Raw genomic sequence first — 25,530 nt, forward strand, 5'->3', positions numbered from 1 at the left:
ATATATATATATATATATATATATAAAGTCTGTATTTTTTGTTTTTTCTGTAATGGCTTGTAATAGCATTATTTTTGAGTAATATAAAAAAAAAAAAAATATTTGGTCTTATGGCACGAACTACGCTTGGTCTGATTCGTGCGGGGTCACGATACGTAGGCAATCTCTATAGGATTCGACCGTAATTAAAAAGAAAAAAAAAAGGAAGAATATATATTTGTCAGAGCAAAAATAAGTCGGGATGATGCATACGGTCGGAGCAAAAGCATGTTAGAAATGATTAACTGCCTAGGAGCATTGCATCCCCCTAACGTGCAATTACAATATCTGTTAAGACTCTAACACTGACAAGTTTGTTGTTTTTCCAATCAATATCAGTTAGTTGTTAGAGCGTACTGGCACCGTACCATTATCAGACAAGATCAAAAGGTCCTATACCAGAAAGCATGACTGGGTCAGACAACAGCGTTGAGTCAGAAAAAACGGCCAATCAGATGCTGAAAGAAGCCCTGGAGAAAATGGAAAAAATGAGGCTAGAAATGAATGAAATGCAGATAGCCTTAGCTAGAGCCCAGAAGGGGCAAGAATTACCCGTTACTCCTACCCTCCAACCAACACACACGCCGGAATACCCTTCTCCCGGTCCTTCAACAAGTTTCCCAAGCCATCACTATTATCAGGGAAGAGAGGCTTATGATTCCCAAGCTCCACCACCCACTCAAAACCCTCCTCCACCAAATGTTCCCGTCTTTGTGGCACCTCCCCCAGCCCCATTGCACAGATCATCTAGTGAGCCACTGTTTCAGGCTCACGATACACAATACTACCCCCCTGAACTCACATTCAAAGCACCCGAGCCACATACCTATAATCCCCACTTTGAGGTCCCGGCGGAGATTGAAAAGCCGGCTAAGAGCCCAGAGCAGGACGAGGTGATGCGGAAATTTAAAAGCCTGGAGCAATCCTTCAGGAACATACACGGGTTAGGTAACCAAGTCAGCGTGGCATACAAGGATCTATGCCCTTTCCCTGACGTTCAATTACCAGCAGGGTTCAAAATGCCCAAGTTCGATTTATACGAAGGGCATGGTGATCCTATGGCACATCTACGAGGTTTTTGTAGCAAAATGAGGGGAGCAGGGGGCAAAGATGAGCTATTAATAGCTTACTTTGGCCAGAGTTTGAGCGGGTCGGCGTTAGAGTGGTATACAAGACAAGATCCGAGCAGGTGGTACACCTGGGATGACTTGGCACAGGCTTTCGCAGGACATTTCCAATACAACCTTGAGATAGTCCCAGACCGTCTCACATTGCTAAAGCTCGAGAAGAAACCCGGAGAGAGCTTCCGGGAATTTGGGTTCCGATGGAGAGAACAGGCAGCCAGAGTTGATCCCCCAATGAGAGAAGGAGAAATGGTGGATTACTTCTTACAAACTCTCGAGCCAACTTACTTTGGTCACTTGGTGACGTCAGTTGGCAAATCATTTAATGAAGTTGTGAAAATGGGAGGTATGATAGAAGAGGGACTTAAGTCTAATAAAATCCTGAGTTATTCGGCAATTAAGGCAACAACTCAGGCCATTCAGAGCGGCACGGGAGGTGCGCTAGGGAAGAAAAGGAGAGAGGAGGTCACGACATTAGAGGCCGACAATTGGTCCAGATCTAGAGGTCCTTCCCCTCATTACCAACCCAGACCCCATCGTCTAAACTACCCACACATTCCAAATTACCCTCCACAACCCTACTACCAACCACAAGAACAACATTTCACCGTCCATCAAGCCCAGACATACACCCAACCTCCGGTTCGCCCACAATGGCGCACGCCGGTTCCCCACAATACATACCCACCTCCACATAACACATACCCACCTCCACATAACACATACCCACCACCACAAAACACCTATCCACCACCAAGAGCCTACAGGAACCCTCCAGGGATGGGTTTCAGGGGAAATCCGGCCGCCAGAAATGAAAGATTGCAGAGGCAAAGAACTTTTACTGAGTTGGGGGAAACTTATATTGCCTTGTTCCACAAATTGAGGCAGTTGGGTTTATTAAATCCTGTTGAGCCTAGATTACCAAATCCCTTACCCCAAAATATGGATCACTCGGTAAGATGTGAATATTGTTCGGGAGCTCCCGGACATGATACCGAGAAATGTTGGAGGCTGAAACATGCAATACAAGATCTTATTGATACCAACAAGATCGAGGTACAGGCACCGGAGGCACCCAACATTAACCAGAACCCATTGCCAAAGCACCCTGAAGCCCACATGATCGAGCTTGTGCACGAAGGAGGGGAGACGAAGAAACCCCCACAGACAGTGATGATGATCCGTGCCACTCCAAAAGAAAAATCGATCAATGAGGAAGCAGGGGTACAGTTGAAGGGGGAAGATGTCAAGCCAGTGGTGATATTGGGGAAGAATCCATCTGCCGCTACAAGGAAACCAGAACCAGCCAAGTTGGTAATAACGGGAGCATCATCTACACCCGTGGTTGTTGTGAAAGGGGTCTGCAGGGAACCGGTCATCATAAAACCAGTAGTCCAAACACCAATGATTGATACCAAGGCTGTGCCTTGGAAGTATGAGAAGGCAGTGGTGATGTACAAGGGACAACAAGTGGAGGAGAATAGTTGTGAGGCGCAGGGACTGACTCGATCAGGACGGTGTTTTGCTCCGGCGGAGTTGAGAAGACCCAATCCCGCTGCAATAAAGAAACCTGTGTCAGAAGAAGAAGCTGAGGATTTCTTAAAGAAGATGAAAGTGCAGGATTACTCCGTGGTCGAACAGTTGAAGAAAACACCAGCCCAGATCTCACTGCTATCATTATTAATCCATTCGGATGAACATCGTCGGGCCCTGATGAAGATACTGAATGAAGCTCATGTGCCCAATGAAATTTCTGTAAATCACCTGGAAACGATTGCCAACAAAATTTTCGAGGTGAACAGGGTAACATTTTCAGATGATGATCTGCCAGTGGAGGGCACGGAGCATAATAAAGCTCTCTACCTAACTGTCAAATGTGAAGATTCGGCAGTTACTCGGGCATTAGTGGATAACGGCTCAAGTGCCAATATTTGTCCATTATCCACCCTGAACCAATTGAAGATCGACCACGGAAGAATCCAAAAGAATAGCATTTGCGTCCGAGGATTTGACGGAAATGGAACAGCCACCGTGGGGGATATTATACTTGAGTTGACCATCGGTCCAGTCCAGTTTACCATGGAATTCCAGGTATTAGATGCTACGGTATCTTATAACTTTTTGTTGGGACGTCCGTGGATCCATGCAGCCAAAGCAGTGCCATCCACCTTGCATCAGATGGTCAAGTTCGAGTGGGATAGACAAGAGGTCGTATTGCACGGCGAGGACACTGCGTACACCGTAGGAGGCGCCATTGTACCCTTCATAGAGACTAATGATGACAAAGGTCCCTGGGTCTACCAGATTTTTGATGCAGTGTCGGCAAACAAGATCCCCGAGGGTGAAATCATTCAGCATCCTAGGATAGCTTCCGCAACGGTTATGATGGTTTCAGAAATGCTAGGTAATGGGTTTATGCCAGGAAAAGGCTTGGGAGCTGAACTTCAGGGAATTGTTCAACCTGTTTCCTTGCCCAAGAATTTGGAGACCTTTGGGTTGGGGTTCAAACCGACTGCGGCAGATGTAAAACGAGCTCGGAAAATGAAGAAGAAAGTTTGGTTTCTTCCCAAACCTGTGCCACGTCTCTCAAGATCTTTTGTTAGAGCAAGCGCCAAGGGGTCACCAGTCCCGAAAGTTCTCGGGCGATTGATTGGGATTGACGGGGATCTGAATCAGAGTTTCGAAAGATTGTTCACTAATGTCAATATGGTAGAAGTCGGAGAGGGTTCCAGTGGAACAGACATACAGTTTATGGGGCCTGAAGCCAAAACCAACAATTGGACGGTTACTCCTCTTCCTACTCGGGGAGAGTCCTGGTAGTAGGCTTTGATTTTTGTTTTTTTATTTTTCGGATTATTCAGGGTGTAATCCAAATCTCATTTTATCTTGTAAAAGTGTGAACCCTGTTATCCCGCATTTTAATAAAATTCTTTTCTTGTCTCATTTTAATTTTGTTTTATTCTTTTCTCTTTCTGAACAGTTCTCTTTTTACTGGTTCTAATGACATGGCATGCACGACGGATCTTCGACCTAGTCTAATAAATCAATCTGACTCTGATTTAATGATACAAGAGATCGATTATGAGTCTGAATATGATGAGGATAAAGCCTTCGAGGAAATAAACCGAGAACTATGCCAATTTGAAGAGAAACCCAAGCCTAATCTGAATGACACCGAGGCTGTAAATCTAGGGGATGCGGATAATGTCCGAGAAACCAAAATCAGCATCCACATTGAGCCTGGCATCAGGGAAGAATTAATCAAAGCACTCATTGAGTTTAAAGATATTTTTGCATGGTCATATGACGACATGCCGGGTTTAAGCACCAAGCTAGTGGTTCACAAATTGCCCATTGACCCGGCCTGTCTCCCCGTCAAGCAGAAACTGAGGAAGTTCAAGACAGATATGAGTGTGAAGATTAAAGAAGAAGTAACCAAGCAACTGCAAGCAAAGGTTATTCGGGTCTCTCGATATCCTGATTGGTTGGCTAATGTAGTGCCAGTACCAAAGAAAGATGGGAAGATCAGGGTATGCGTCGACTACCGTAATCTGAACAGGGCAAGCCCAAAGGATAACTTTCCATTGCCCAATATCCATATCTTGATCGACAATTGCGCCGGGAAAGAAATCGGCTCCTTTGTGGATTGCTACGCTGGGTATCATCAGATTTTGATGGATGAAGAAGATGCAGAGAAAACAGCTTTCATTACGCCATGGGGGACTTATTGTTATCGGGTAATGCCATTCGGTTTGAAGAACGCTGGGGCAACGTACATGAGAGCAATGACTACTGTGTTCCATGATATGATACATAAAGAGATCGAAGTGTACGTAGATGATGTGATCATCAAATCCAAGCGTCAGGAAGACCACGTAGCAGACCTTAGGAAGTTTTTCCAAAGACTTCGAAGGTACGACATTAAGCTCAACCCAGCCAAATGTGCATTTGGTGTTCCATCTGGAAAGCTGTTAGGATTTATCGTCAGTCGGCGAGGCATTGAGTTGGATCCGTCAAAGATCAAATCCATCCAGGAATTGCCGCCACCGAGGAACAAAACAGAAGTAATGAGTCTGTTGGGAAGGTTGAACTATATCAGCAGATTCATCGCTCAGCTCACAACAACTTGTGAACCCATCTTTCGATTGTTGAGGAAAGATGCCGCGATAGAATGGACGGCAGAATGTCAGGAGGCATTTGACCAGATCAAAGGTTATTTATCTAATCCACCTGTATTGGTTCCACCTGAGTCGGGGAGGCCATTAATCCTTTATCTAACGGTCCTGGATCATTCGTTTGGTTGCGTGTTGGGTCAACACGACATCACAGGAAGAAAAGAGCAAGCCATCTATTATCTCAGCAAGAAGTTTACAGTCTATGAGAATAAGTACACCCAACTTGAGAAGACATGTTGTGCTCTAACTTGGGTAGCACAGAAGTTTAAGCATTATTTGTCGTCACATACTACATACCTTATTTCACGTCTGGATCCATTAAAGTATATTTTCCAGAAGCCTATGCCCACAGGAAGATTGGCAAAATGGCAGATATTACTCACAGAGTTCGACATTGTCTATGTGACGAGGACGGCCATGAAAGCTCAAGCATTGGCCGATCACTTAGCTGAGAATCCTGTTGATGAAGAATACGAGCCTTTGAGGACGTATTTTCCTGATGAAGAAGTGATACATATAGAGGAGTTAGAACTGAATGAGGAGCCAGGGTGGAAGCTTTTCTTTGATGGGGCTGCTAATGCAAAAGGAGTTGGAGTAGGAGCAGTACTTATTTCAGAAACAGGACATCACTATCCTGTTACAGCTCAGCTACGTTTCTATTGTACTAACAACATGGCTGAATATGAGGCATGTATTTTGGGCCTACGATTGGCTGCAGACATGGATGTTCAGGACGTCTTGGTCTTGGGAGACTCGGACCTCCTAGTACATCAGATCCAGGGTGAATGGGAAACACGGGATTTGAAGCTTATACCATACCGACAATGTTTGCACGATTTGAGCAAGCGATTTCGATCAGTGGAGTTCAGACACATCCCGAGAGTTCACAATGAGGTTGCCGATGCTTTGGCCACTTTAGCATCGATGTTGCACCATCCAGACAAAATCCATGTTGACCCATTGTATATTCAGGTTCGTGATCAGCATGCCTACTGCAACATAATAGAAGAAGAAATGGATGGCGAGCCATGGTTTTATGATATCAAGGAATACCTCAGGATGGGGATATACCCGGAGCAGGCAACCGGAGATCAAAAGAGAGCCATTCGACGACTGGCAAATGGATTTTTCCTCAGTGGAGGAATGTTGTACAAAAGAACCCCAGATCTGGGATTGCTGAGATGTATTGATGCAGGTCAAGCCACGATAGTGATGACAGAGGTACATGCTGGAGTCTGTGGGCCCCATATGAGCGGATATGTGTTGGCAAAGAAGATTCTGCGAGCGGGATATTATTGGCTCACTATGGAGCATGATTGTATCAGTTTCGTACGAAAATGCCATCAGTGTCAGATACACGGAGATCTGATTCATTCTCCACCAATGGAATTGCACACAATGTCCGCACCATGGCCATTTGTAGCATGGGGCATGGATGTCATTGGGCCTATCGAGCCGGCAGCTTCGAACGGTCACAGGTTCATTCTGGTAGCCATCGATTATTTCACTAAGTGGGTTGAAGCCAAAACTTTTAAGTCTGTAACCAAGAAGGCAGTGGTGGATTTCGTCCATTCCCATATCATTTGTAGATTTGGGATCCCAAATATAATAATCACGGACAATGGTGCTAATCTTAACAGCAACTTGATGAGAGAAGTATGTGAACAGTTTAAGATTACACACCGTAATTCCACTCCGTATCGGCCCAAGGCGAATGGAGCAGTTGAGGCAGCCAACAAAAATATAAAGAAGATATTGAGGAAAATGATTGAAGGATCCAGACAATGGCATGAAAAGCTACCATTTGCGTTGTTAGGATACCGCACTACTGTTCGTACTTCAATAGGTGCGACTCCTTATTTGTTGGTATACGGAACCGAAGCAGTAATACCAGCAGAAGTTGAAATTCCTTCCCTTCGAATTATCGCTGAGGCCGGGATTGACGATGATGAATGGGTCAAAACCCGACTAGAGCAGCTGAGTTTAATGGATGAAAAAAGATTGGCAGCAGTATGTCATGGCCAGTTGTATCAAAAGAGAATGGCAAGAGCATACAATAAGAAGGTGCGCCCCAGAAAATTTGAAGTAGGGCAACAAGTATTGAAACGGATCCTCCCACATCAGATTGAGGCAAAAGGCAAGTTCGCCCCGAATTGGCAAGGGCCGTATATTGTGACCAGAGTATTATCCAATGGCGCTTTACGTCTGACGGATGTTGAAGGAAGATGCGTCGACATGGCTATCAATTCTGATGCAGTCAAAAGATATTATGTGTAATTTCTTTTGTTGTTTATTTGTTTGTTTATACTTAGTGCTTATCGGATAATGAAATGACGGAGGCAATTCTTTCTTCTATCCAAACACTTTTAACCTTTGCTTTACCCCTTTGAGCCATACTTATCTTTTTATACCCCTCTCTTGGAATCATTAATGAAAAAATGTATGAAAAAAAAACTTTTTGAAGGTCGCAAGAAAACAAAGGAGTCAGTGAACTACGTTCGACCTGATTCCTCAAAGAGGATACGTAGGCGCCTCACGGCTCGGTCATAAGGTAATAAAATAAAAAAAAAAGAAAAAAAAATCAAAAGAAAAATCCCCAAGTAAGAAAACTGGGGCAGAAATTATGTTTCTAAATTTTGAAAAAAAAAAAGAGTTTGATTCCAAGAGTTGTAATACTTTACCCATCAAAGTTATTTTGAATTTTATATCCTTTTCTTCTAAAACCTATATTGATATCCAAAAAAGACCTCCCGATCAGTATCCGAGAGGTGTTAAGATAGGCAAATGAAAACCAAGAATAAAACATCGGTCCCTGACTGAATGAGGATCATGAATTGAAAGAATTTTTAGCCAAAAGAATTCCCGGCAGAGATAAATCTTATCGGCAACACTCCAATCCCAAGCTGAGAAAATAAGATGAGAGAGTCTTATCGGCGAAAACCTTCACAGGCGCCATAAGGCGACGTAAGCTGAGAAATACAAAATGAGAGAGTCTTATCGGTGAAAACCTTCACAGGCACCATAAGGCGACGGGAGTTGTGAGAAATGAGAGAGCCTTGTTAGTGAAAACCCCGCGAAGGGCACTATAAGGCGACAAGATAGATTGACGGAAAAGATCCGTATTTTTGCAAAGAATTGGGCACCTATTTATCCCCAGCAAGTGAAGACATCAGAAAGTTTGACCGACACAAATAGACTGGGTTGATTAATCCGGAATGCACAACATGATCATTGGAATCGGTTGTATCACCCAGATAAGTTCATTTTTTTTGTTCAGAAAGATTTTCTCATTTTTATATCTTTTCATTTCTTTGTTTAAAAGAATTTTTCTAGAAATTTATGTTTTAAGGAAGGTCTTTCAGAGCTTACTACCAGTTGCCAAAATGATACAACATAAAAAGTGAAAAGGGCAGGCAAGAGACAAGGCAATAAGGCAAAAGACGTCGGTTACTAGGCCGAATAATACTGTCCTAAAATGGCAAGGAAAGTACGGGGAAGAGCCGAAAAAAAAAACATGTTGAGGAAATTGTAAGCCAAGTTCCAAGACGATCCCCAGAGTACTTCGACCGAATATCGACCAAGCTACGAGGTGGTCGGACAACACAGAAGGGGAAGGGAAGAAAGGAAAATTCATCTTCGGCAAAATAACCTCCAGAAATTTTTGAGATACAAAATGGTGAAGGGATAAATGGAAAAACCATCCCCAGCAGAATGTTATCTCCAGCAAATAACATCATCCCCAACAAGTTTTGAGAACGCCGAACAAGAATAAGGGAAAGGGAACAATCATCCCCATCAAGAGTGACATGACCACTCGCCATATTTCAAAAAAAAAAAAAAAAAAACTAACTAAATTTTCTTTGATTTGAACAGGAAAATAAAGTGTTGATGATGGCCTAAAGATACGCCATAAGAAAGATCGCCAGAATTGGGGCATAAAATTTTCTGCCACAAGTGGAAATTTTCTCGAAGAATCGAGGAAACAAATTCAAATTATTCTTTACCAATTAGGCGCCCACCAGTATAATGCGGGAATACTTTTCAGTTCTAGGTCGCCCACCAGTAAAATGCGGGAATACTTTTAAGTTCTAGGTCACCCACCAGTAAAATGCGGGAATACATTTCAGTTCTAGGTCGCCCACCAGTATAATGCGGGAATACTTTTCAGTTCTAGGTCGCCCACCAGTAAAATGCGGGAATACATTTAAGTTCTAGGTCACCCACCAGTATAATGCGGGTATGCATTTATGTTTTCATTTCATGTTCTAGGTCGCCCACCAGTAAAATGCGGGAATACATTTAAGTTCTAGGTCGCCCACCAGTAAAATGTGGGAATACATTTAAGTTCTAGGTCGCCCACCAGTAAAATGCGGGAATACATTTAAGTTCTAGGTCGCCCACCAGTAAAATGCGGGAATACATTTAAGTTCTAGGTCGCCCACCAGTATAATGCGGGAATATATTTAAGTTCTAGGTCGCCCACCAGTATAATGCGGGAATACTTTTAAGTTCTAGGTCACCCACCAGTAAAATGCGGGAATACATTTCAGTTCTAGGTCGCCCACCAGTATAATGCGGGAATACTTTTCAGTTCTAGGTCGCCCACCAGTAAAATGCGGGAATACATTTAAGTTCTAGGTCACCCACCAGTATAATGCGGGTATGCATTTATGTTTTCATTTCATGTTCTAGGTCGCCCACCAGTAAAATGCGGGAATACATTTAAGTTCTAGGTCGCCCACCAGTAAAATGTGGGAATACATTTAAGTTCTAGGTCGCCCACCAGTAAAATGCGGGAATACATTTAAGTTCTAGGTCGCCCACCAGTAAAATGCGGGAATACATTTAAGTTCTAGGTCGCCCACCAGTATAATGCGGGAATATATTTAAGTTCTAGGTCGCCCACCAGTATAATGCGGGAATACTTTTAAGTTCTAGGTCGCCCACCAGTATAATGCGGGAATACTTTTCAGTTCTAGGTCGCCCACCAGTATAATGCGGGAATATATTTAAGTTCTAGGTCGCCCACCAGTATAATGCGGGAATACTTTTAAGTTCTAGGTCGCCCACCAGTATAATGCGGGAATACTTTTCAGTTCTAGGTCACCCACCAGTAAAATGCGGGAATACATTTAAGTTCTAGGTCGCCCACCAGTATAATGAGGGAATACATTTTGTCTGTTCATTCCATATTCTAGGTCGCCCACCAGTAAAATGCGGGAATACATTTCAGTTTTCCATTTCCAGGTCGCCCACCAGTATAATGCGGCATACATTTCAGTTTTCCATTTCCAGGTCGCCCACCAGTATAATGCGGGCATACATTTCATTTTTCCATTTCCAAGCACCCACCTGTATAACGAGAGGAATACTTTTCAGTTTTATACTGCAGATTTTGAAGTCAGTAACCCCACCGGAAGGCAAAGGTTACAACAAGAATCCCCAGCAGGAAACAATAAAAATCCCAACACCAGGAAGGCAGAAGGTGGCAACAAGAAGTCCCAGCGCAAATTCAAGCGCATGAGTCAAAAGAAAGAAAAGACACGTCTTGATGAATCTGATGAAGATAATCGTGTCCCAAGAGGAACAGCCAAAAAGCTTAATGAAGAAAGCCATGTCCCCAGCAGACCGAACAAAATGACGAAAATTGGTATTATAAAAAAAAAAAAAAAAAAAAAAAAAGGGCCAGAAGTCTTGGTAAAAAGGCACCAGAGGAAACACAAACCAACAAAAAGCAAGGCAACCGGAGCAAGGGGGAAAACAGATAAGATTCTGTAATTTCTAGCTTAGTCTAGCTTCTTATTTTTTAAGCAGGGTGTAATAAGGAGGTCAGCAAACAGTAAAAGTAGCATGCAACAGCAGTAACATTGCAGTCCCATGGTAGTCCCAGCTACCAAAATTTCCCGAACTACATTGACCTGATTCCTGTTTAGCCCAGGATATGTAGGAAACCTTTGAAGCAAAGGTTCGGTCAAATCTTTTTCAAAAAAAATGCTTCAACGGAGTACGCGAATGGGCAAAAATCGCTCGCTTTATCTTTGCACGAAAACCCTTCATGTCTTCGGGCAAAGAGGGGCAGCTGTAAGCACGTGATTTTTGCCCTATATGAGAATTACTCCCAAAAAATTCAAAAAAATAAAGTAATTTTTCTTGGTGTGCAATTTTGTGATGTTTTGTGACATTTTGAATAATTATTTGTATTTATCTGTGCATGTTTATTTGCTAAATTAATAAAAAATACAAAAATATGTCGCATTTTGCATATAGGATTTAATCCTACAATTGTTAGTAATTAAATTTGTTTTACAAAAATTAAAAATTACAAAAATAGGCATCGTTTGTATTTTTAGCATTTAATGTCCAAATATACAATTTTATGCTTAATTAATACTTAATTGTGTGTTAATTGTTATTGGGAGTTAATTTGCGTTTTTATAACTTAATTTAGTTCTTAATAATAGTTTAAGTATTTTTATAATTTAGTTTTAGAAAAAATAAAAGAAGAAAAGAGAGCGAAAATATAAAGAAAGTCGGAATTAGGCCTCTTCTTCAATTTCAAGCCACAGGCCCAAAAAATGGCCCAATCTTCCCTACGACCCAGTCCATTTCGAACTGGGTCGACCCAGTCCATAACCCAAAAGACCCAATACCCCTATCTTGCATTTCAAAGACACAAAACAAAAGAAAAAAGAAGAAAAAAAACCCTAAAAACTAAGGAAAGAGATCCGCCCCCCCCCTATTTCCTTCTTCTTCTTCCTCAAGCTTCAAGAAAGCCAACAATGGCCACCCTATCTTCTTCCTCTCCAAAACCTCTCCCGCGATCCACCATTAAATCCGACCACCCATGGCTACATCGTCTTCATCTCCTTCTTCTTCGTCCGAATTCCCTAGCCCTATCCGCCATTGACGAGGCTCGACGAGCTCAAGCTTGAGCTCGACGTCTATGGCTGACCATGTTGCTTCTTTTCCTCCTTACGAACACGTCAAGCTACTGTTGTGGTTGCTTAGCTCTTTTCCGTCCAAACACCACCTACGAACGACCCCCAGCCACGCCGGAACAACACAAAGCGAACCAAGATGCCATGTCGTCGTCCATCGCTGCTCCGACTTGCTTCCGCTTCTCGTCGTGTTTAGCTACCCCCGACGTTGTCACTGCTGCTTCTCTTCTCCGTCCAGCTCCCCGCCGCTGCTGCTCCACTGCAGTTTCTTCGTCAGCACCATTCCCGTCTAGCTCGAGCTGGTTTCAGCTGGGTTGAAGCTGCGGACTGCTGCTCCTTTCCCTCCGTCTTCTTCGTTTTGGTTGAGGCTCGACAAGTTCGTTGTTTGTTTGGTCGTTGTTCGTCGTTCGTTTCAATCCGGTTAGTAGTTTTTGAATTTTATTTTGTCCGTTATTTTGTTTTGATAGTTTTCGAATCTAAAATCAACAAATGTTTGTTTTGTTTATCGTTTGAATTAATTTTTAGTTCATGTTCATGTGTTGTTTGTTAAATTAATTTTCAGATTTTAAAATGAAAGTTTAATTAGTTGTTTTCATGTTTATTTCATGTTTGTTTTATTGTTTAAGTAAGTATTTGTTAGTTTGATGTTTGTTAGATTCAAATTGAAATTTAATCAACTATTTCTTCAATTTGTTTCATGTGTATGTATTGTTAGAAATTGTTAATATTGTTAAGTTCAAGTTTAAGTTCATAATTGTTTCTTCGTCGATCTTGTTATTTGTTTAAAGAATTTAGTTGTATTAAAGGAATATATTGTTTTAATCGTTTAATCCGTCATGTTTGTTGTCTTAAAATAGATTCAATTCATGTTCATACTTTGTTTGGATGATCTTGAATCCGAATTTTGTATAGTTTGATTTCTTGTTTACCATTTATGATTATTGCTTGAATTGTTCTCATAATCTTGTTTAAAGTTTAATATAAGAATTGTTTGTTGTAATGTTGTTAGAGTTGATGTTAAGTTCAATATTATTGAATTTAAGAATCTAAATATACTTGTTTGATTGTTGTTGTTGTTTAAATCCGAAAATAGGTTTGTTGTTGCCAAAAATATTGTTCAATCAAATTTTGGTTGTTCTTGGTTGTTCAATTTGTGTTCATGTGATTTGTTGTTGAAATGTTGTTAAAATCATGTTCATATGATATTGTTGTTATGATGTTCATCCGTGTTCATGTTGTTGTTTGAACATTGTTAGAAATTGATCATATTGTCTATATTTTGGTTAAGTTTGATTAATTAATGTGTTATAGCTGATGGTTAGTTTGGTAAATTTGTAATACGTTCAGGGGTAGTTTGGTAATTTCAGTAAGGTCGGAAGGGGTAGTTTAGGAATTGTACATTTTGTAATTATTTATTTGAAGCATGGGGGACAAAATGAAATGGGGTGGGTTGTGATATGATTATTTAATATAAAGGGGGGACAAGATTTAAATTAAAGGGGAATCTTGCATTATTTTAAATAAAGCATGGGAGACAAAATATAATGGGGTGGTGTGATATATTTATTTAATGTAATGGGGATGAGTGGGAAGATAATGGGTTTGGTAGAGAAAGGGATTGATTTTAATTGATTTATGGGATGGGATATATATATGTGAAGTCTTGAACATAAGAGAAAAAAGACAGACAGAAAAAAGAGATTGAAAAAAAAAGCTGAACATTTATTCCGAAAAAAAAAACATTGAAACTCTCAAGAAAAGAAAAAAAAACATACAAAGAAAAAAAAATTTGAAAATTAGAAGAGAAAGTAGTACACACCTGAGAAATATTCTGGTATACAGGTGTAGAAATTAAGGGTTGAAGATTAACTAGCCTTTCAAAAATCTGAAAATTTCCTTTGGTTTCTGTCCATTATTTTCGGCATTCCTGGATTTTATTTTGAATTTTTCAAAGCTGTCACTGGGATTTTCGTTGACTGGTTATTGCTGGTTATTGTTGCTGTTGCTGTGTTACGTATTACGTTGCTGACTCTCTTCTTCTTATATTGACAATATCAGGTACACAACTGTAATTTTGGCATTTTGTAAGCTGAAATGAAGAATGGAGTGTTAAATTTTTAATTTAGTTTAATTTAATTTTTGTATTGTATTTAGGTTATTCATGTATTATTATTCTGTAAATCACTGTCATCAGCATAACTAGGCATATTATAGCGACATATTAAATAACGCCTTTACCAGATTATTAGGAAATATATTTAAGCCTGATTATTAATTAAAACTGTTTAATAAAAAAATAGAAGAAATAACGTAAAAATGGCGTTATTGAATCAGTTTGGCAAAAATTAACTAAGTTCCTTATTCAGAAGGTTTTTCGTCAACGATAAGTTAATCCGAATCATGTAGTCAATTTCAGTTATAACATGAATTAATTTGCAAACAAGTATTAGGACATGATGAATTAAAACAAAGTTAGTTAATGTTAAATTGTTTAAATTTTTAGAAATATGATTTAGTACTCAAGTTTTTGTTTTTATTTCTTTCAATTTTCAGTATTTGTAAATAATTAGTTTCAATAAGCTTAAGTCTTACTAATAATTTGAATTTTAATCCAACTATGGGATAATTAGTTTTTTTTATTTTTATTTTTTACTTTTCGATAATTCCATGTTGTATCTATGATTATAATTTTATTACTTTCTGCTAATATTTGTTTTTCTCTTCTATTTAATATGTCATTTTCAAGAATGTAGATATTGATTTTATATTTATAAAAAACTTAGTAATAATAAAAAGGTAGTCATTAAAGGATATTATTAAAGGATTTCGCTAAAAATAAATAGATGTAAATAATACGAATGTATAGGATTCTCCAATCTCATTTATTTATTTAATTATTAAAAAAAATTACTTAGAATTTGGGATGGATTGTTTAGTGAATTTCACTTCCTTCCCCAAAGATAATGACGCGTTAGACTCTTTAGGCGCGATTTAATTAATTTTACCTTCTTAAACTCGGATGCGCATTTCATGCGACCCAAATCTAAATCCTAAAACATCAAATAAAATATGTTCCGTATTGTGGGTGCATTTCATGTGACACAATCCAAAGATATGTTTTAAGCGATGTTCACATTCCTAAAAAATAATAATTATAATAATAAAGCGGTAAAAGATAAAATTTGCACATGGTTCATAATTGTATTAAAAATCAGATAAATAAGCCGAATATAACAGTTGAGCGACCGTGCTAGAACCACGGAACTCGGGAATGCCTAACACCTTCTCCCGGGTTAACAGAATTCCTTATCCGGATTTCTGGTACGCAGACTGTAATATAGAGTCATTCTTTTCCTCGATTCGGGATTAAAATTGGTGACTTGGGACACCCTAAATCTCCCAAGTGGCGACTCTGAAATAATTAAACCAATCCCGTTTCGACTGTCCTTTAATTGGAAAAAACTCCCTACGCACCTCGCGGTGCCGGGCGAAGGAGGTGTGACACTCATTACATCACTCTATTTGTAGTATTTGTATATGTCATTTTTTTAGATTGTATGTTGTATCACAATATACTATGACACTTGAATCTTATAAAAGAAGATTCATACACTTAGGTTGATTAGAATTCACAAATTTTAGGGTTATGTTTTAATTTCTCCTTTCTTTTTTTTCCCTTTTAACTTAATGTCGTAATTATTTCCGTTATATACTTATATGTTCATATATTTCTTTTCTCAAAGTTATCAAACCTACAGTAGTCCGTAGAATGGATTCGTTAAGATAATGTAGTTTGGTTGTTTAGTGGCTTTTGACGGCTCTACGAATTGGACGATCAAACTTTAAATTGAGTTAGATAAAGTAAAAAAGGTCGATTCCTACCACATTGCTCACATCCAAAATATGTAGGCGAGCCTGTTTGACCAAGTTTTTTGGGAAGTCAAAGGTAAATATTTCTTTTTAAATATACTTATTTTAGAGAGTTAAGGTGTTTTGAGGTGCTTTCGAATAGTAGTAGAAGCTTTAAAAAAAAGTACATTTTCCGATAAGCATGACCAAAGTGCTTCTAAGTATGAATTTATCCCTAGAATTTAACTTTGTTAGTACATTTATATTTTTAGATAAAGTATTTTTTTTTCATTTAAATGACCATTACATCTATCTATACATCAATTGCTATTATACATAATTTATTTTTATTCAATATTCCATATATATTTTTATCGATAGACGCACGTATACTAAAATTAGTATATATATATATATCCACATGGTACTGCATGGGTTCTTTAGCACCCATTGATTTCGACATGGAACCTCTACTTTGTGTGAGCAAATAGTATTAGTGAAGCAAGCTGACGCAGGATCGAATCTTCCTAAACCATGTCAATACATTGATCCCCTCAGTAATTTATTCCTCTCTTTTGACTTTAACTTTTCTTCCTTCCCATTTTTACTTTCTTTCACAGTTTCATGCCCATTCTTCTCCACAAATGAATTGGTGTTTTCCCCTTTCTTCTTTCTTTTTCCAATAATGCTTTTATTTTATTTTTTTAATTTCTTTCCCTTCAAACCCCATCAAGGCATCGACCCAAAACAAAGGAAACTCTATCTTTTCCTATTGTACAAGAAAATTTGTATATGGTTTAGACTTTTTTGTAATTAAATAAAAATGTCCAATTTAAAACTACTCCTAATAGTTTTGAACTGAAGTTTGATTTTGAAATAAATGTAGGGTAAACAATGAATAAATTATTTATTATCTATTTAAAACATGAAAATCGCGAAGTATAATCATGAATTACTTATCTTTTTTAACAACAATATTAATTATAGCATATTTGATGACAAGATCCTTTTGATCGAATCGAACACCAACACACAACAACACAGATAATTTAGCTAGAAAGAAGTTCTACATCGACCTCAATTTATATGACGATGTTTGATAAGTGATAAAGTTAAAAAAAATTCTGAAATTTGTAATCTAAATATAAAACTAGTCATAAGCATTTGTGTGGCGGTAGAAAATGAGGATATTACAATTAAATTATTTCTAAATAAGTTAGTATGATATTTTTTTAGAACCGACTAAAAAAGATAGTATGACATATAAATTGAGATAGAGGAAATATTAGAAAAATGTTTTCCGTCTTCAAATCATAACACAACATTTAGAATGTTATCAAATTCTGTGCATGCTCTCAAATACATAGATTCATTGGATGTAAACAAATAGTAATAATTAATTCATATGCTTATGCAAAAAAGAAATTGCCAGAAAAGAGGCCACAATATCAATGGTCCAAGGATCCCAAGCATGCTGATCTTGCAATAGTATATATTGAACTATAATGAATAAATTAATGTTTGTGGGGCTCATAACCAGCTCGTAAAAAGTTAACTTTAAGAGAAACCACAAGGTTTTGAATTTTGGATTAGAAAAAATTGCTTACTTTTATTTTATTATTCTATTTATTCAATCTTTTATTTGGTTAATTATTCATTTATTTATTCACTAGGCAAGAAAAAGTAGGGAAAAAAGGGGCAAAAATGTGAGAATCATAGCCACCTATGCCATTAACCATAAGAGCTCATTGATGTTTTTCCTTTGTAGGGCCCTCATCATGTTTTTTTAAATAAGAAAAAGTTCTTTTTTACTTGAAAACAGCCTTTTTATTATTGGTTATATCAACCCTTTGCACTATGTTAATGATTCCCTCTCTAAATAGTATAAAGAAGTTGGAGACCCTACTTGACAACATATCTTTAGTAAAGCAGAGTAAAATAAGATTTGAATATATCCCAATTTGGATCTTGATTAGATTCTTTAATTTGGGATTATTTGATTTTCTTTCTATTTGTCTTAATTTCGGTGCGCAAAGTTATCTGATACATATACCGATAAGAAGTAGCAGGTATTCAATGGAATAGTTAAGAGACACACAAGTTGATTCAGACACCATCGTCATAAAAAAAAAATTAAAAACAATTTTCAAAAATTTAGTTGTTGTGTTATTAGCAACTACAAATGTGATAGAATTTTGTATATACATCTATGTTCATTACTTAATTAGGACATATAACTTATATGCATTTCTTACCCTTTCATAACATTAAAAAATCCATATTTTATTCTTTTTGTTTTAGAAAAGAAATTTTTTGCGGTGAGAATGTGCCTTTGAAAAGTGAGAAGAGAAAGTAGAGAAAAACCTTTAATGAGATTGAAACCCTTCAAGTAGGTGATATAAGGTAAAACCTTTGAATAGTTATATGTAATTTATCAATAGATTATATTTTAAAATATTAAGAAATCTAAATTCACATTAAAAACTAAAATAGTTATATAATCTTTAAGAAACAAAGGGAGTATTTATAGAATACTAAATTATTGTACTCCATTATATTCTTATTAATTAATTCATACTCAAACATTAATCGTTTTGAAAAATTGAATATATTCTAAATACTTAATATTTTTAAAAATAAGAAGTCACTTTTTTCTTCGCTAAGTCTCTCTTTATTGGTCCGATTGGTATAATCTAATTAAGTGAGACACTTAATAGATAAAGAATAATTTAATTAAACGTTTTATAATTAAAATTATCAAATCTCTTTGTTAATGGTGTACAAGAAAGACATTTGTGGTGTTTTGAAACCAAAAATATTCTATTCACCGGTCGTCACCAAAGACTATAGTGAGAATGAATATGATTTCTTTATTCTTAATTAGAAGTTTCAGATTTGAATTTAAATTTTTTGATGGGAGAATAATATTCCTTTAATAGGCTTTTTGTACGTGATTTCGAATTAGTCGAAGCCCTTAGAACCCGTTTGGACATAAAAAAAAGTTCATTTTTTTTAAAAAATTTTCACTTTTTTTCGAAATCAGTGTTTGGCCATAAAACTTTTCATTTTCACTTGAAAATAAATTTGGATTTTTTTCGCAAATTTGAAAAACTCCAAAAAATTATTTTTCTAAATTTTCACTCAAACCACTCACAAAATTTTAAAAACAACCCAAAATAATATTCATGTCCAAACACAACTCTGATTTTCTAATACCATTTTTACTTGAATTTTTTTTTTACTTTTTTTTTTTGGAATTTTACGTTCTTATGTCCAAACGCCTACTTAGTACGAATATCGAATACAAAAAAAAAAAAAAAAAAGACATGCAATCCAGTGAATTAGAACCTGTAGGAAATGTGATTTGGGGAACATTCTCACGCTCACTGACAAGAAATGACTAAATCATGTTGGATCAAACGCAGTTGATTTATTTTTCCTTTTTCTTTTTAATCTTCTCTTTCTTTTTTCCTTCTTCTGCTAAAGTAGCACCGATCTTGGATAGACTCTTTGTCTGTGGTCCCCACATGCCCCCTTTGACCAAAAGTCAATTCCTTCCTTCTTTTATGCCTTTGTATTTTAACTCTTTCGTAAGGTCACTATTTCTCAACACACAAGTAAAAACGTTTGCGAAATCATAATCATATACTAAAATTAGTCTGACTCCTTAAATAATTACATTGTCATATAAAATGAAGCAGTTGTACATTATTTTTCCTTCATCTTTAAGAGTTTTTGAAGTACTATATCATTCATCGGAATTAGTACTTTCTTATGTTTTACTTGACAATTTTGTTATGAGAAACGTCTAAAACATTATGCTTTTGGTGTTAAATTAGAAAATATATAAATACAAATGAAATGAGAAAAATCTTTATCAAGAAACAGAAGTATGTCGCCAATTTCCAGATACGTATAACGCAAAAAAAAAAAAAAGTATATTTCTCTTAAGGAAAATGATTCAAAAGAATTTGATAATACATAAGATGGACAAATTGCAAATGTATATCATTTAAAAAAATATTTAATTCTAGACCTTAAGTATCAAACTATTTGGACCTACAAAAGAAAAATATTTATAAAGACATGACAACAAAGAAGAATATTAATTGAAAATAGGTAATTGGATTCACTATTAAATTACATCACCTACCAAGACCTTAGTCCAATACCCCAATTCACTACTTTTTTTTTATTCCCCATGTTCCCTCCTTTTTTCAATATACAAAAATCTTCATTACAAAAATAAACAAAACACACACATACACATGCACACATTAAAGAAAAAAGCAGGGCAAAGATCAATTTTAACCCGTGGCCAAAATTTTTTATATGTAGTTGTAAAGTGTATAAAATTTGTATATGTTTTGTATATAACATACAGAAATGAGAAGGGGAACCTTGACATAACTGGCAAAGTTATTGCCATGTGATCAGGAGATCAAGGGTTCGAACTGTGAAAATGACCTCTTGCAGAAATACAGGGTAAGACTGCATATAATAGACCCTTGTGGTCCGGCCCTTTCCCGAACCTCACACACATAGTGGAAGCTTAGTGCACGAGTTGCCCTTTATACAAAAATGTATATATATACAAAAAAAAATATACAAATTCTTCGACTATTATTTTGAGAGCGGCTATTCGTGTTTTTTTTTATAAAAAAAATGACAACTACTTTTTCAAAAGTTAGCTCTTCTGCTTTACACCATGAGAATTTCTCATCATAGTAAGCACTCTCTTTTCTGCTCCTTTTGACATTCACTCTCCCTCAAAACACAATCATCTTCTACACTCACTAAAGCTTACCCTCTAAGCTCTCTCTTCTTTCTATCTTCTCCAATGATCAACATGGATACCAATTCAAACCATTTTGAATCCCTTCTCTTTGCTATAACATTAATTTTCATGGCTTTTGTCTCAGTTCTTGCAGCCGAAAAAGCCGGTGCTAGTTCCTCCATTAAAACTGATGCTGAGGCTCTTTTGCTATTCAAAAATATGATACAAAAAGACCCTGGTGGAGTTTTATCAAGTTGGCAGCTTAAAAATAATCCATGTTCATGGAATGGTGTTACTTGCAATAGTCTTGGAAGAGTTACAAATCTTGATCTTCAGCAATCTGAACTTGTTGGAGAAGTCTCTTTTTCTCCCTTTTCATCTCTTGATATGTTAACTGTCCTCAACCTGTCTTCGAATTCGTTCTATGTAAATGCCTCGACGTCTTTAAGTCAACTCCCTTATAGTTTGAAGCAACTTGAACTTTCCTTTACTGGACTTGCAGGTTTTGTTCCTGAAAATCTCTTTGCAAAATGTCCAAATCTTGAATATGTTAGTCTTTCTTTTAATAATATCACAGGTTCTTTGCCTCAGAATTTCTTGTTGCATATTGATAAGTTGCAGTATTTAGCAATGGACTATAATAATCTCACAGGTTCAATTTCTGATATCAAGATTGAGACTTGTAATTCCTTGCTGCATCTTGATTTATCAGGAAATCAAATATTTGATTCAATTCCTGGTTCTTTGTCTAATTGCACAACACTTCAAGAATTGGTTTTGGCTGAAAACTCCTTTTCTGGTTCAATTCCAAGTTCATTTGGTGAGCTTAAAAACATACAAAGATTGGATCTTTCCAAGAATCATTTATCTGGTTGGATCCCATCTGAATTTGGAAACTCATGTACTTCACTTGTGGAACTCAAGCTTTCTAATAATAACATCACTGGTTCAATTCCAAATTCCTTCTCCTCATGTTCTTCTCTTCAGAATCTTGATTTATCCAGCAATAATCTAACCGGTCCGTTTCCTGATTCTATCCTTCAGAATTTAGGTTCTTTAGAGACTCTACAAATGAGTAGCAATAAAATCTCAGGACCATTTCCTGCTTCCCTTTCATATTGCAAGAAACTACGCATAGTAGACTTCAGCTCCAATATGATTAATGGGATGATTCCACCTGATTTATGCCCTGGAGCTTCCTCATTGGAAGAGCTAAGAGCACCAGATAATTCACTTTATGGTCCAATTCCATCTCAACTTTCTCAATGTTCACAGCTTAAGACAATTGATTTTAGTTTGAATTATTTGAATGGTTCAATTCCATCAGAATTAGGAAAGCTTGAGAATCTTGAGCAGCTTATCGCTTGGTATAATAGCTTGGATGGGAATATACCGGCAGAGTTGGGGAAGTGCAGTAATCTTAAGAATCTTATTCTTAACAATAACTATTTGAGTGGGAAAATTCCAGCTGAATTGTTTAACTGTGGTAATCTTGAGTGGATTTCCCTCACAAGCAATGGACTAAGTGGTGAGATTCCTAAAGAGTTTGGTTATTTGTCAAGGTTGGCTGTTTTGCAACTAGCAAATAACAGTTTGAGTGGTCAGATTCCAAGTGAATTAGTCAACTGCAGTAGTTTGGTTTGGCTAGATTTAAGCAGCAACAGGTTAACGGGCGAGATCCCACCCCGACTTGGTAGGCAGCAAGGAGCTAAAGCACTGAGTGGAATTCTCTCAGGTAACACGTTGGTGTTTGTCCGAAATGTGGGCAATTCGTGCAGAGGCGTTGGAGGATTGCTAGAGTTCTATGGGATTCATCCTGAAAGGCTTTTACAGGTTCCTTCGCTAAAGAGTTGTGATTTCACTCGGTTGTATTCAGGTCCGGTTCTTAGTGCTTTTACTCGATATCAGACTATCGAGTACCTTGATCTTTCTTACAACGAGCTTCGTGGCAAAATTCCTGATGAATTTGGGGACATGATTGCTTTGCAAGTTCTTGTTATATCACACAACCATTTATCAGGAGAGATTCCTTCATCGCTTGGAGGGCTAAAAAATTTGGGAGTGTTTGATGCATCACATAACAGACTGCAGGGTCATATTCCTGATTCATTTTCACTTCTTTCTTTCTTGGTGCAAATTGACCTTTCCAACAATGAATTGACAGGTGAAATTCCATCAAGGGGTCAGCTCAGTACACTTCCTGCAAGCCAATATGCAAACAATCCAGGACTCTGTGGGGTTCCATTACCCGAATGCCAATATACCGATCCACCTACCACTAATGGAGATGGGGGAAGGACCGGAAAAAGAAGTTCAGCTGCATCTTGGGCTAATAGCATTGTTCTTGGAATTCTCATTTCTATTGCCTCCATTTGTATTTTGATAGTTTGGGCGATTGCTATGCGCGCTAGGAGAAGAGAGGCAGAGGGGGTGAAAATGCTTAGTAGTCTGAGTACTAATTATGCAGCCACAACATGGAAGATTGACAAAGAGAGAGAGCCATTGAGCATCAATGTGGCCACTTTCCAAAGACAGCTTAGGAAGCTCAAATTCTCACAGCTGATCGAGGCGACGAATGGATTCTCAGCTGCAAGTCTAATTGGCTCAGGAGGATTTGGAGAAGTGTTCAAGGCAACATTGAAGGATGGATCAAGTGTAGCAATCAAGAAACTCATCAGGCTAAGTTGCCAAGGCGACCGAGAGTTCATGGCTGAAATGGAGACTCTAGGAAAGATCAAGCACAAAAACCTTGTACCCCTCTTGGGATACTGCAAAGTTGGTGAGGAGAGACTTTTGGTCTATGAGTTCATGGAATATGGAAGTCTTGAAGAAATGCTTCACGGGAAGACAAGAACGCGCGATAGGAGAATCCTAACATGGGAAGAAAGGAAAAAGATAGCAAGAGGAGCAGCCAAAGGACTATGTTTCCTTCATCACAATTGCATCCCACACATCATACACCGCGACATGAAGTCAAGCAACGTGCTTTTGGATAACGAAATGGATGCCAGGGTCTCGGATTTTGGGATGGCACGGCTCATAAGCGCGCTAGACACGCATCTTAGTGTGAGTACACTAGCAGGAACACCAGGATATGTGCCACCTGAGTACTATCAAAGTTTCAGGTGTACAGCAAAGGGGGATGTTTACTCGTTTGGCGTCGTGCTACTTGAACTCTTAACAGGTAAAAGGCCAACAGATAAAGAAGATTTTGGTGACACTAACTTGGTAGGATGGACTAAAATGAAAGTAAGAGAAGGGAAATCAATGGAAGTAATTGATCAAGAATTGTTATCAGTGAGTACTAAAGGGAATGATGAAGCAGAAGTAGTAGAGGTGAAAGAAATGGTTAGGTATTTGGAAATAACAATGCAATGTGTAGATGATTTTCCATCAAAAAGGCCTAATATGTTACAAGTTGTGGCTATGTTGAGAGAGCTTATTGCTGGAAGTAGTTCAAGCAACAGTGGTTAAAGAGCAAACTACAAAACAAAAGGAAAAAAAGAAGAGAAAGAAGGTTTTTTCTCAGGATTAGTAGTGAAGAAAAAACTAAAGAATGTAAGATTCTTTTTTCTTTTCTTTGTGCATGTATTCAGATGCATTTGTACTTAGTGAGCAACTTTTCTTGCTTTTTGCAATATTAATTATTTCATGTATCAGAGTCTTGTGTGGATATTGATCACATTTGATGATGTATTAAGTGACAATAAATTAACTATATGTCTAATCATAAATTAAGTAAAATCAACTATAGAAACAATGGGAAATGAAGTTAAATGTATTTACAATTGTTACTAACACTCAATATTAACTCAAAGAAAAGTGAGCATTTATCTAAATTCGGATGAAGAAGTATCTAAATTTGGTAAATGGTTTAAAATTACCCTTTGTTCACCTGTTAGTCACAAAAAATAAAAATCCACCATTATTTCCATTGCTAAAAATATTCCTCGAGCAACTGATGTGGGGCCCACTTTTAAAGTGTTAGCAGCATTTTATTAGACCATGTCGCTCCTAGTTTCGCTTATCAATATAGGTATATTATACTCATATGTTTTAAAAGGCGGGGCGTGAGGCGAGGCGTTTAACTCTGACGAGGCGAGGTGTAAGTCCTAAGACACAGGGCGTAAGTCCCACGGATCTTTAAATTTTATTAATTTCAAGAATTTTAATATAGTATAAAATAAAAAATATTAATAAAAATTACATTAAAATACAAAAATTATAATAAAAAATCTATATAAAATATTTATCAATTATAATTTAACTATGAATAATATGAAAAGTATGACATATATCATAATATGCAAATTAGTTGCAATGTCGTTGCAACTCAAATAACAAAAGTAATATATTCGATGCGAAATCTTATATGTATCTCTTTAGGAGTATTGAATCTTGAAAGAATTTTAATATTATAATTTGATATTTTTTTAAATACTCCTTTTTATTAATATGCTTTCTATTTGAAAGAGAATTTATATAAAATCATAATTCACGATTTAAATATGATTCTCAATAAAGTGACACATAATTCACCATACCATACCATGATAACTAATTATTTGTAAATAGTTACTAGCTAATACTGGATTATTAAATTAGTAAGTATTGTATCTCATAAACGT

At 37.2% G+C, this 25,530-nt stretch overlaps 1 protein-coding gene across 1 annotated transcript; it reads left to right on the forward strand.

The window, feature by feature from the left end:
* Positions 1–20,865: 20,865 nt before the first annotated feature.
* LOC104245185 (serine/threonine-protein kinase BRI1-like 2) lies at positions 20,866–24,558 on the forward strand. Its single transcript, XM_009800750.2, has one exon. The coding sequence runs from the start codon at positions 20,966–20,968 to the stop codon at positions 24,374–24,376; it is 3,411 nt and encodes a 1,136-aa protein (XP_009799052.1). The 5' UTR covers positions 20,866–20,965; the 3' UTR covers positions 24,377–24,558.
* The last annotated feature ends 972 nt before the right edge of the window (positions 24,559–25,530 follow it).

The sequence above is a fragment of the Nicotiana sylvestris genome, chromosome 4 (assembly GCF_000393655.2).
Source record: "Nicotiana sylvestris chromosome 4, ASM39365v2, whole genome shotgun sequence".
Classification (NCBI taxonomy): domain Eukaryota; kingdom Viridiplantae; phylum Streptophyta; class Magnoliopsida; order Solanales; family Solanaceae; genus Nicotiana; species Nicotiana sylvestris.

Excerpts from the sequence above, each read along its gene's own strand:
- LOC104245185 (XM_009800750.2), top strand. The coding sequence starts at position 20,966 with ATGATCAACATGGATACCAATTCAAACCATTTTGAATCCCTTCTCTTT.